This window comes from Prionailurus bengalensis, chromosome X (genome assembly GCF_016509475.1).
Source record: "Prionailurus bengalensis isolate Pbe53 chromosome X, Fcat_Pben_1.1_paternal_pri, whole genome shotgun sequence".
NCBI lineage: Eukaryota > Metazoa > Chordata > Mammalia > Carnivora > Felidae > Prionailurus > Prionailurus bengalensis.
In genome coordinates this window covers 115,396,866-115,410,408 of record NC_057361.1, presented here as the reverse complement: position 1 = coordinate 115,410,408, position 13,543 = coordinate 115,396,866, and the positions used below count along the sequence as shown (strand labels likewise).

Genomic DNA, 13,543 nt, shown 5'->3' with positions numbered 1-13,543 from the left:
CCCGCCGGCGCGCGGGCAGCCCACCCGGGCGATTCCCCGCGCGGCCCGCGCCGGCCCGGCGAGCGGCCCGCGCGGAGCCCGGGGAGGCCGGCGGCGGAGCCGGGAGTCCCGGCCGCACCTCCCGGCGGCCCCGGGGGTTGCGAGCGCGGCCCTGGGCGGGCGCGGCGGGCGCGGGGCGCGGAGGGAGCGCCGCGCCGCTTTGTCTCTTCACTTCTGGAGCCAGGCGAGCGGCTCCTCCCGCTACCGGCCGATCGGGCTCGCGGCGGCGGCGGCGGCGGCGGCGGCGGCGGCGGCGGCTCCTCCTTCACCCCTCTCCTTTCCTCCCCACTCTCTCGTAGGCAGCGGCGGCGGCGGCAGCGGTGGGGGAAAAGCGGATCCCGCCCCGAGCCACACCGAGGGGAGGCTGCGGTCGCGACTTGCCGCCCTAAGCACTCTCCGAAGTCCGGCCCGCTCGGCGAGGACTTCCGTCTCCTGGGCGACCCTTGTCAAGCAAGCTGGGATCTATGAGTGGAAAGGTGACCAAGCCCAAAGAGGAGAAAGATGCTTCTAAGGGTAAGCCAGCCCGCCCGCCCGCCCGCTCGCTCCGCCGGCTTCCCTTCCCTTGGTTTCCCTCGCCCCTTCGCGTGCGCGCCGCCCTTCGGCGGCTCGCTGCCTCCCTGCCTCCGTGCCGGAGCCTAAGCTGCCCGTGACCTCTGCGACCCCGGGCGAGAAAGGGGGGCCGGGCCGCCGAGGGAGGGGGGCTGGGGTCGCACCACTTTCCCTCCTTCCTCGTGGAATTGTCGCCCCGCGAGTGCCTCCAGCCTCTTCCACTCCCCCTCTGGACGCACCGTGGTGGCGCTGCGGGCGGCCGGAGCTGCTGCAGCCCGGAGCGCCGGGAACAGCGCTGCCTGCTGCCGGCCGGCCGCCTATCCGTGCGAGTGCCTGTGTGTGCGTGTGCGCGAGTGTGCATTATGTGTGCTGCGCGGGTGCAACATGGTGACATACTCAGGAATCTGCTCCACTCTCACAGACCCAAGCTCCAATCCACCTCCAACCCCCTCTCCCCGCCCCCAATGCAAACAAAGAGCCTGGCCGAGACGCGAGACCCCTCCCCCCACGCTCCTTTCCCCCTCACACCCCCTACTCCCCAAGTCTCTACCCCCTCCCCAGAAGGCGGGAGCTTGCAACCTTCGACACGCCGCGTGCAAAAGTGAGCAATCCGGGTGCCCCGGCGCCGCCCGCGCTGCGCCTCGGCAGCGCAGCCTCGCCAAGCCCCGGGAGAACAAAGGCTGTTGTCCCCTCGCCACTAGTGCCCAGCGGGAGCGGGCCTCCGCGGGAGGGGAGAGTCCCCTCCCTCCGCTGTCTGGGGTTCAGCCACCTGGCCCGGGGCTCCCGGCCGCCGGTCCCCCGGAGTGTGCGTCTTGGCCTGGGGCCTCCCACCGGCGGGTTGGGGAGGCGCAGCAGAGAAGGGCTCACACTGGGGAGAACTCAGAAGGAAGGCGGGGGGTGGTCTCCCCCGCCCGCCCCGACCCCCGCTAGCGTTAGCTGTTGCCTTGCTAAGGACCCGGCTTAGCTCAGGGACGTAAACCGGAGGTAGCATCCTTGGAGACCCGCGTGCAGGGAGAGGCGCAGAGAGGGGTGTGGTAAGAGCAGTTGGGAAAAGGCAGGTGCCTTGGACTCAAGTGTCCGGAATGGCTATAGAGGAGACACTGGAGCGGGTCGGACCGGCTCTGAGGGCCCCAGGCACGCTGAACCGCAGCGACCCACACCGAGTCCAGAGTCCTCGCTGCGGAAGTGGGGCTGCAGCCAGGGAGCCCCACCTTTCGTTCACGGGGCCCTAATTCCTCCCTGCACCCTGGGGCCCCCCTTCCCTCCCACTCCTGTCCCTATTCCTTTTTCTCATCTCCTCCTTCTCGCCTCTCCCCATCTCAGAGCTTGCTTTCCCGGGAGATTCTAGGGCAGCACCAGCCCTCCCCCGCTGAAAGTTGTCAAAGTCTTCAGCTCAGGGCCTTTATCCTTGTTTCTAAATGGAGTCGATCTCTTCCCACTAGGCGAAGCGTTGAAGAAAGGCCCGGAAGTTTGTAGGGAGTATAGATCCCGTTGTCCCAAGGGTCTGTGTTGCCACTGGCCTGGCTCAAGGCTAGAGTTCAGCCCCTTCGGACCCGCTCATAGCTGCTGGCTGTTGGAGGTGCGCAGATGAATTGAAACAGTCACTTAGAAAGTAGAACTCTTGAGTGTGCATTTCCAGAGCTTTCCTAATTGTGGTTTGTCTTAAACAGGCATTTGTACCTTTAAGAGAAAATGACTTCAGAGTTGTTAAAAGGTTTTGTTTTGCTATGAGGACCCAGGGAGGTAACCAGGACCCAGAGAGGTAACCACAATGGAAGAAGGTTGTAGCACCACATTGATCTAGGGAAGTGATTTCCTTTCTGAAGCTGGGAGTATTTCAGGTTTGTTTCTGGAACTTTGGTTTCTGATTTCCAGCAGGTGGTTACTACCTCAGGTTTATTTCAGGTGACCTTTGGGAGGACCCTGAATCCAAATTCACTCGTGGAAAGTGAGTTGGTGGTTTAGGAATGTAATTTCCAATCGTCCAGAATGGAGTAACAGGTCTGGAAACATTAGGACAGGTTTTTGTAACTCCATGGTGAAAATTTTTACTAGGCGTATGTCATAACATTTTCTCATGTTGACTCACCACATTTGAAACCGAATACCTCTCTGCAGGAATTATGTAATTAGCAGTTGGAATTATGGTTGTAATTAGGAGAAATTAAAGTAACTTGATAAGGCAACTTTTAAGAAGGGAGTTACCTTTCCCTAGGAGATGGGAATCTTATGGCTGCTGAGAGCAGAAGTCCCATTTTTGCCTCCGTTGGTTGTTGAATTTAGAGCATTTTGAAAATAGCCAGTGCGTAATACTCGTTAGTATTTTCTCCTTTCAAGGATGTTAAAAGCCTTACCCTACCAGATTTTGAAGACTACTTTTTCTGTTAGAGACGAAACATACCAGCTCTATTTCTATTTTTAACCGAGAAAGTTTTCTGACCATATTCATAAAGAGGTTTGGTTATTTACAAATTTCCTACGTACGGGCCATTTTTGAATTTTTTTAAGTTTAGGAAACTCACGTGCACACCCTTTGCAACATGGCGAGATGTAGGATTGAACATTTAACAGATACTTTGAATATACACACATTTGATTTCGAACAACAGTGTGACAGATGATGGAATCAAGTCAGTCATTTGAATGAATTTCATAATCTGTTTTCAGAGCCTACTGTTCATTTAAATTCAGCCTCCCACCCCATCATTTGGGGTTCATGCCCACAGCCTATCGTGACTACATAGAAGATTATAGTAGATTATAGTGTTTCCAGAGTTTTGAAAGCACAGATAGTAGGTAATCAGTAAGTTATTTTGTGCTGCTGAATGAAATAGGGCTTTCAGAGCACATAAATTGCCAATTGTCTTTAAATGATGTTTTTTTCAACTCGTTGAGGTTAAGACCAGTCTCAGTGATGGGCCATGATCTTTTCCATAATCTTTTCCCTGACGTAGCCAGACAAGATAGTCTGTCCTCTTTTGTGGGTGGTGGTGGGGGGGGGGGGGGAAATCTCGGTTCTGTTTGAAACTGTTAAAATGGCCTCTTGTGTAGCATATCACCTTTCCCGCATTTATTTCGGCTTTGCATGAAGTTTTACGTTGGCAGATGTGTATATAGCTAGTAGCACTCAGCTTCTGAACAGGAGGACCTGTTTCCATTTCAGGGAAGAAGAAAGCATAACATTTGTTTGTGGAAGTGGATATTCACTTAGCTTTGACTCACCCTTCTCTACCCTGTCGCATAAAATCTTTTCGGCAGTTCTCTGTTGGAAGAGCACTCGGTCGAGGCTGTGTCTGGTTTATTGCAACTGTGTTCTGTGGCATTCAGAAAACATGTAGCCTCCTGCTACAGATAACACCAAATCATCCCTGGGCTGAGTAAAAGTGCTAGCCAGCTCTTGATTTCCAAAGTGCCATTTGGCTTGCAATTAATTACCTGCCGGGAGTTGGGTGTGTTTTTTGAACCACCTTTCCCCCCTTGTGCTTATGGAGAGCCATCTCAGCCAGGCAAGTTTCCAGGCCACGGGCTGTGGGCTGTGGATTCTCTTGGTGAGATGGTCTGGCGTCAGGCTGGTGATGGAGGACAATTCCACACAGAGTCCAAGAAGCCACTTGCACAGCTGTTGCTATAATGGATTGTGGTGCCAGCGTGCATTTACGGGCACGGCTTTATTTTCTCCTCCCTTCCTGGCCCTTTCCAATAGCGTCTCTAACCATTCCTAAGGACAGGGCATTGTGGTCAGGCAGCCAGCATGTCAAGTATTGAACCCCGAATGCCATTCCAAAAGATCATCTTGGTCTTGGTGGATTGCTGTAATCACTTCTGTCAAGTGTCTTTCTCGGATGTGGGCCCAGCGAAGCAGGTGTTTAGAGGTATCTTACCCACAAGAAGTCATGATGTTGGTGACCTCTTATTGAAAAACGAACAACCATAATCTACCTCTTGCTTGTGTAGGGACCTGTTTTTTCACCTTGTGAATAAAATCATCACAGACCAGTGGTTTTATGGAGTGTCATAAACGCCGTGTTTTCTTCTATGCCGAAAGTGATCACCGCCTCGGTGAGGGTGTGTGGCCAGGGACATCTCGAATCAGGAATGTCCGTCTCTTCTTGGGGATAGGTGCAGAAGACACATCACGCTCCCCAGTGCTCTTCCTTAGCAGCTTCAAGTTGGGACATGGTCTCTTTGCAGCTGTGCTGCTTCATGTTCAAATCAATGCCTCATTCTGGGAATTACAATCAACACGGAACGACCGGAATGTGTTGGAGCTCCTCAAATATATCCAATAAAAAGGCTTTCTAGTGTCTGCTTCGTTATGGCTTATATTTTTGGAGTTGAGAGATTTGAAAGGAATAGAAAATAATCACCACGATTAAACAATTCAGGGAGAGAAAAAAAAAAAAACCCCATGAGTTAAAAATACTTCGGGTGGAGGGCATCCCCCACATCTCTTACCTTGCCAAACCTAACACGCTCTTTGAAACGTAAAGATTCGGCAAATACTGTGGTTTTAGTATTTAGTAGAGGAGACAGACGTCTGCATAAATCATTGTCGACAGTCACCAATTTCTGTTTGCCTCTCCAGAAGACACATTAGCCCCAGGATTTCTCAGCACAGGCTGAGGAGTGGATTTCACGTTTGTTGTACTGAGTAACGTGATTCATCTTAGTCCGAGCCAACTTCTCACGTAGCTTATCTGTTTGCGATATACTGGTTCTACAAACGCACTTGAATCGGATTTCTGACATCTTTTTAATGCGGCATTCTTGTCACTTTGGTGAATGCCATATCTTGATGAAACATTCATCAGGGATGTGGATTTCTGGGTAAATGCGTTAATTTCCTGCAGAAGGTGAAATAGTATATAGCAGTCATTATGACCGCCTCTCCGGCCTGCGGGTCTAATTTCGCCTTGAGTTGGCAGGTTGTTTATTTTTTTCTCTAAAGCAGTGTTTTCCAGGGTATTAACTCTGAACATGGGAGTTTCCTATTAGACAGGAGAGAAGTTCTTGATTCTCGGGGTATGATGGAAATGGGGACTATTCTATTAAGGACCTGGGTTTGTAACAGACATGAAGCCCCAATTACGATGACCGTATGTTGGGATTACTGGAGGTAAAGGCAGTCCCCACGCCCTACTCGTGCCTCTGCCCTTCGAAATTGCTTTTAGTATTGATTTTCATTTTTTTTTTCATTTTTTTTTTAACGTTTATTTATTTTTGGGACAGAGAGAGACAGAGCATGAACGGGGGAGGGGCAGAGAGAGAGGGAGACACAGAATCGGAAACAGGCTCCAGGCTCTGAGCCATCAGCCCAGAGCCCGACGCGGGGCTCGAACTCACGGACCGCGAGATCGTGACCTGGCTGAAGTCGGACGCTTAACCGACTGCGCCACCCAGGCGCCCCTAGTATTGATTTTCAAATGGAAATGGTATTCGTGCCACTGGCTAATGACCTCCATAGACAAAGGGCAGAGGGTAGTAGGTGTCCCTGATTCTTTTAAACTCTGGCAGCACCCCCGGCTTCTGTTGGTGGAAGGTTTGGGTTGATATCCTAGGAGGTGCAGTTGGGCTGGCATGAGTCCGGTTGCTTGCCTGGCCCGCCTGCCCTCACCCTTCCGCACAGACCTCAGATTTGGTTTGCACAGTCCCTCTTTGGCCTAAAGGAATTCTCAGCATGTGTGTTCTTTCTGGATCCTGTCAGGAGGGCCGAGGAAGAAAGGAAAAAAAAAAAAAAAATCTTCCGATGAAAGGCAGGCCTGGTCAGAGGCCAAACTGGAAAAGAGTTAATTTAAAAAAAAAAAAAAATTATGAACTCAATTTCCTTTTGTGTAATTGAGGATTATACACAGTACCATACACAGATCTTAAGTGTGCGTCTTGATTAACTTTGACAAATGTTTACACCCATGTAATGAGCATCAAAATCAAAATCTAGAAGGTTTTCAGCACCCCAGAGGGTTCTCGCTTGTTCTTTTCTCGTCATTCCCTCTTCAGAGGCAACTTCTCTTTTGATTTCTGTCACCCTGTTTTAGTTTTGCCTGTTATCAAATTTCATATAAATGGAATCAAGCAGTATGCAGTCTTTGTTTCTGCCACCTAGTCACCTCTCCTTTCAGGACCCAGTTAACACCCTTTCTCTGGTTTCTTGGGAGCCCCCCCCTCCCCCGCCCCCCCACCAGGGCACTCAACAGGGTCTTGGACTTGGCAGGCCCATGAGGAGTACTTGTGGAATGGTCTTGGCCAGATGAGGATTTCCTTTAAGCAGGGGTGGGTTTGATTCAGCATTTAATAGCAGTGCCAGTACTGATCACAGTTACGATTATAGTAGCTTCTAAATTACCGAGTGCTTATTTAGTAGCCATGTATTATTTTTACGTATGTCCCATTTAATCCTCACGACAGCCAAACAAAGTAGTGATTAGTGTTTGCGGACTCAGAGATGAGAAAGTGAAGCTTACAGATCGAACATAGCGTGACGAGGTCACATAGGTCGCGGGTGGGACCTGACACAGTGATTGGCGTTGTAGTGATTAGTGAATGATGGTGCAATGCAGGTACCAAAACTCTTTGGTACTGTGCTATGTTCATTTCCAGTTTATTGTCAGATCAGAAAGCTGTGTGTTAGAGAAAGGCCCTGTCTCTGTCTCACTGTGGCTTAATCCGATAGATGCCTGGGGATACTTACATCTTCATTAAGGATTGCCAGAGGCAGAGCTTAAGGAATTCACACCTTGGTTGGTTGGAGACATAATTTTGGTTAGGGTCTTAACAGTTTTTCTAAGCACGAAGGGATTTGACGCGAAATCTCCTGCATTCTTCGTAACAGTCTATCCAGGATAGATATGTGCCCTATAATCACTCCCATTTGACAGAAGAGAAAACTGAGCCTCAGAGACTGAGGCCAGCCTGAGGTCACTTAGCAAGACGGTAGAGGGTTTGAGCCAGGTCTGACCGACTTCAAATCCACCTCTTAAACCCTGTGTCATAGCGCTCCCTAGGCATCACAGGTGATTCTTTTCTAATCACAGGTTTGCACAGAGACAAAATGACTTCCTGTTGGCCAGTGTGGACATGATTAGGAAGAGTGTGCCTATACGTGCACGCATGATTGCTCCAGGGCTGTGGTTTTTGTGCAGCTGCATGAATCGCTGAACATCTGCTGAGTGACTTTTCCCTACCAGGCACTGTGCTGGGCCCTGGGTGCACAGAGATGAGAGAAACCCCGCCCTGCCTTGGGGTTGCCCTTCATTCTCTTTGGCCTTGGACATCCTGCCTTTTTACTTTTCATTGTGTGTCTTCCTTCAGTTGGTCCTGACTGCGGGTTTTCAGACTTAAGCAGCCTTCAGTTTGAAAATAATGGTGCTTTGCTCCAGAGCTGCGTCTGGGAACTTGCTTCACCTGTGTTCTAAAGATTACACTTCCTCTGAATTCGCTGCTGGGTAAAACTCGCAATTGTTTATTTTTTTCCCCCTGTTACATGGCGTACGCTTTCAGCCTGTCTCTTGTCAGAATCCTGTCTCAGTTCCTTCTCTTTCTCACCCCTACCCTATTCCCTCTCCCTCCCTCCCTCTCCTCTTTTCTCCCCCCCCCTTTTCTTGTCAACAGATGTCAGTGGTTTCATTAACTGAATGAGGTTCCTTAGGGGATGCTGGGCGCATTGGAGGATTCTCATTTCTGGATTTTCTCCCTTGATAGCTATATTGACTTGAGTGAAGAAATCCACCCCTTAAAAGGGTAGCTCCGTGGAAGAGGCTTTTCACTACTTATTATGTAACTCATTTTAAATGGAAAAAATACAAAAAAAGTGTGAGCTTTACTTTTTATACTATTTATGCTGCCTTCAGTTAGATAATATTTCCAAAAATATATCTCGTTAATGGAGACACACGCCTTGAACGAGCATATTAATTATAGTTCTCAAAGTTCGGAAGCATGTGGTTGCTGTTCTGCGGAACCCGTGTTTAACAGCTGTAATTAACTGTGTATTGCGTGGTTATAGGTAAGTTGAATAACAAACGTGAAACCCGCTTCTCAAAAATTCCTCCGAATTGTGGAGGTAGCATTTCTACTGCTCTTGAACCAGGGAGGGGGGGGGGGTGAGTAAACAGATCGAGTTCCTAAAATATTTAGCTTGCTGTTAAAAGTAGAAGTAAACAACCCAAAGCAGGCAGGCTGAGCGCAGTTCTTGAATATGCCTATAGATATTTTCAGAATCTCCTTTCAAGCATGACTTTGAAAGTATTGTGAATTGACCTGCTTATTTTGCCTTTGCCTTTGATTCTGTGTGTGTGTGTGCCTGCCTGTCCCCTGGCGGGGTGGGGGTGGGGGTTGAACGTTAAGACTTCCAAGAGCTCTTGGATTTGCGCGTGGTTTCCCGAGCGCAGGGAACGATGTGAGAGCCGTTCTGCTGGAAGCAGGGCCGGACGCTCCTGGATGCGGTCGGTCCGGGGAGTATTTGTTTTGCGACTAGCTGGGGGGGGGGGGGGGGGGGGGGGAAGCCCAGACCGTAGCCCTGACCGTTCTGGTTACCCGCGTCCCTCTGTCGCCGCGGACCTGGCCGGCGGCTTTATTACAGACCTCAGTGTGCTCATTAGCCTCGTGATGTGGCGGCTGCCTAAAAAAGAAACACGGAAAAGTTGTGTCACCGAAGGTGAAACTTGGCGAGGCGCTGCTCGGGCGCCGGGCATGACGAAGCTCCTTCCAGGCGGCGGCGGCCGGCCGTGCCCCCCGGCCCGGGTGCCCGCGGCCCGGCCGGCTGGCGTCGGGACGCCGCGGAGCGAGCCGCGGCCGGGGCAGGGCTCCGGCTCCCGGGGCCGCGGCGGCGCGGGCGGCTGCAGGCGGGGGAAGGGCTCGGCCTCGCGTCCCGGCGGCGGCGGCGGCGGCCGCGCTGCAGCCGGTGGGAGGCGGCCTTAAGATGGTGGCGGCCGGGCGGGGCCCGGGGAAGCGGGGCCGCGGGTCCCCCTCCGGCCGTCAGGGCCGTCCTCGCCCTCGCCGCGCCCGACCCACCGGCCGGACGCCCCGCGGGCGGACGTGGAAGGCAGATCCCAATCAAAGCCTTGAAGTCGGGGGCTCGGCCAACGCGAGAGCTTTGCTTTCTCAGGCTGATGGTCAATGCTAATTCGGTTTTAGCTGCTCAGAAACCCAGGATACATCTTGAGCAGTACGTTCGTTCGGGGCCCGATTTGAATTCATTTGTGTGCTTTTGCCTTGCCTATGTTTCATCGCACCGATTTTTTTTTTTTCCTCCGGATTACAAGAGAATGCACGTTTGCGGGGGACAGTTTGGAAAATCTTAGGGGCATAGATCAGAAAATCTCATCCAAGGGTTCCTCCTCCTAGGTTAGGCTTCTGAGACTTTCCTTCCAGTCTTTTTTCTTTGAATTGTAGCATGCATGCATATACGTGGGTAATTCTCCTTAAGTATGTGTGGGATCATGCAGTATATACTATATAACCTGCTCTTTTCTCTCAACGACATATTAGAATGTTTTTCTGTGTTGTTCAATAATCGTCCACACCGTCTCTTTTAGTGTGTGCACTCTGGGTGTGGACTTGGGGGTGATGAAGGAGAGAAGGTGATTTTGTGCCCTGTGCCAGTGAACAGTCATTCTGCACCACCCAGAGAGCCATCTCCCTGGGCTCCACAAACCTTACTGGTATTTCATAAATGTGCATATATGAATGTGCATGTGTAAAGATACACATATGCATGTGTACATCTGTAAATATAAAATGCATGTAGACAAACAGGCATATGTCTAAATAAATAGACACGCAGTATACTTAGAATAAATCCTAGAAGGATAGACACCAAAAGGAATCTCTGGGTGGTTGGCTTATAGAGTATTTATAGTTTATTTTTATTTGTACTTTGTCTCTACAGTGAACATATGTGATGATACTAATCATATAATAAAAATAATATAAGCAACTTATTGCTCATATTCTTGTCTAAAAGCTGCCTTTTCTGCCCCAGCTCCTACCGTTGCTTGCTCTAGAATGCTCTACCTATTATTTCTTCGTGTTATGATTCTTCACGTCCAAGCTTACGCCACACCCTCCAGGAAGCCTCTCTTCGGCCCTCCCCGCAGGAACTGCTCACTCCCTGCTCTGGGCTTCTGGCAATGTTCTGTCCATGGGCTATTTTGGATAAATCTCATGATGAACTTTTCACCTGCTTGTGTTATAGCTCCCCAACTAGATTGTAACCTCCTCAAGGGCCCTTTTCCCAAAACACTGGCTCAGTAAGTGTGTTACTTAACCTCAGTGGTCAGCATAGCTTCCTAGGTTTCTTTAAATGTTCCTTTACTTTGAAACTCCAAACCAGACCCAAATCCCTTAGAATGGCAGCATCACTCCATCTGGATTTAATATTGCGAGTTTAATTTGGGATATAATTTCTACTTTACAGCAGGCCATCTTCCATGTAAAAGTGGCTACACGGTTAAAAGCATGGATTTCAGAGATCTGGGTTCACATGTGAGTTCCTGTACTTATTCACCGTGTGATCTTGGGCAAATAGTCTTTGTAAGCCTCTCGAAAACGGGAGACAGTTACATTTTTCTCACATGCCCTAAAATTTTTAACTTTATTTATTTATTTATTTATTTATTTATTTATTTATTTATTTATTTATTGTGAGAAGTGGGGTGGGGGGAGGGGCGGAGAGAGAATCCCAAGCAGGCTTTACACTGTCGGCACGGAGCCTTGACGTGGGGCTCGAACTCACGAACCATGAGATCATGACCGAGAGTAGGACGCTTGACTGACTGACTGAGCCCGCCGGGCACTCCTCACATGCCTCTTTTAAAGATGGAATGAGATGTGTGGAAGACATCAAAGACAGTGCCAGCTACATAGAGTTTGGTTGATGGGGATATTGATCCTACACGACGAAGATAGTAGCGATTTTCACATTGATTATTCGAGTTCAAGGGTTGTTATTAGCAGGCTTGTTGGCCGTAGAAACAAATCTATAGATTCACACATTTGACAGTCACTCTCCAGTTTAATGGATTTTAGTTATACTAATTCATGTGTTAATATTTATTGGACTTCCTGTGTTATGCCATAGACACTGCGGATACAGTGGGGAGCAGAATAGATGACGGTCTGCGCCTTCGGGGAGCTGACATTTTGCAAGTTTGCTCTGAAGAAACCGAGCTATCCTTGTACCAAGTGCCCTGCTCCGTGTCGGTCCTATGTCAAACAGTGAAGGACCTGGTGCCTGTCGTGGCCACCGGGGCCCCCGGGCAGGCCAGACTGCCAAGGGGGTAGCCTGCAGGGGGTCAGACACACGTTACTCATCTGCAGTCCAGGGACCGCTAGACGAGAGCTTCCAGAACCTGCCTGGGCATCGGCCTCGCTTCCTGTCACCTACGTCCCCCACCGTGAGAATGTGATTCAGGAGAAGCTTAGGAACCTGTAGTTTTCAATAAATCTCCTCAGCTGAGTCTCAGGCACAGCCAGTTTAGGGGTTTACTGCTTCGGAGCACTGTTTCTCAAGCTTGCCCGAAGAATCACCTGTAGGGTTTGCTAGCAAAAAACAGGCTGCCTCCTTCCTCCTGATCTGCTAAATCAGAACCTTAGGAAGAGAGCTCGATAATCTAAATTGTAAACAAGTGGCTAGGACCCCTGGAAATTCGGTGTAAATGCGCACTTGTTGGCCATTGGGGTCCATAGCTTTCAACTCCTTCTCAAAGGGCTCAGTATCTCCAGAACTTTCAAGTGAGTTGGAGCCCTAAGGCCTCGGCCCATCGTTGTTCATGAACTGTGTGATGGGGTCGTCCGTTTCCTCCTGGGTTGAATTAAATAACCTCTCACTTCCCCACAGCCCTACTCACCTTGGGCATGCAAACGTTCCGTTTGAGAGCCTCTTCTTTTTTTCCGGGCTTCTCTCTCTTATTGGCAGTATCCATTCTTTTCCTCACTGGCTCCTTTGCAGGAGAAACTAAGGAAGGAAGAGAATTTCACAGCCCGGACCCTTCCAGAGAGGGCAGGGCTGGGAGGGAACTTTGGGGGTGCTATTAGAATGGCAGAAGTGAGTACTCAAATAATTTGACCGTTCTGGTGGCTTGAACCTCAGTGGATCTTCGTGCGGTGGGCTAAAGGGGGTGAGAATAGGGCTTCTCAGATATCCGGTTGCCCGTCCAGAGCAGGTGGGCAAGAGAGCTCCCCGTCTTGGATGCCCCTTTCCCGTCTATATCTGGCAAGAGGTGGGAGTGTGAGGGAGGAGTGTGAGGGTTGAGTCGGGGCTAGGTCCGAGCAGTGTCCCTGTAATTGGTTTATGACCAATCAAGTGCATTGACCTACCACTGTTAGTTACTTTGAGTTATAAATGGTTTTATTTCCCCTGCTGGAATTGGGGGTTCGGGCTGTATAGAATGACCTGGTTTGTATCACAGGAGCCTTTGGGACTTTGACAGATTTCACCATTTCAGAAACACGCAGCTTTCTCCCTCCACCCCACTGGCCATAAAAGCAACCTTTGAATCTACAGAACAAAGAGCATGTCTTTAAAGGGCAGCATGGCCTAAAAGGGAGGAAAGGAAGTAAGAGAGCCCATCCTCTTTTCTGAGGCCATTGTCTCCAGACGAGCCACAAAACTGAATCCCTGGGAAAATCTTGTATGGATTCTCAGTGCACCGGAGATCTCCCTAGGATCTGAAATTCCTGACAGAAGATAATGAACTTGTTCCCCTGCTTGGAGCCCGAGGCTGAGTTGCTTCGTTTCCGTTTCCGTGGCTGGAGGAGATAAGAGTAGTTGCCTTACCAACCAAGAGTGAGATTTTCGCCAGGGCGCGGGGCTCCTGACCATACGGTATATAGGTGATTCTCCGTTCATGGAAGCTGTACATACGCAGATTGGACCCAGATGGCGAATGGGAGGTAGTTACAGTATTGAAGGAGCCCCTGTCTTATGAAGAGTTTTTCTTTTCATAGCACCATCTCG

General features: G+C 50.2%; 1 protein-coding gene across 2 annotated transcripts in view; it reads left to right on the top strand.

Annotated features, from left to right (window-relative positions):
- Positions 1 to 343: 343 nt before the first annotated feature.
- The window catches only part of FGF13 (fibroblast growth factor 13), a 445,305-nt gene continuing 432,105 nt past the window's right edge, over positions 344 to 13,543 (top strand). For both annotated transcript variants that reach the window (XM_043570385.1, XM_043570381.1), the window contains exon 1: positions 344 to 552. In XM_043570385.1, the coding sequence (XP_043426320.1) occupies positions 504 to 552 (49 nt within the window). In that variant the 5' untranslated portion in view covers positions 344 to 503. The remainder of the gene's footprint in view (positions 553 to 13,543) is intronic.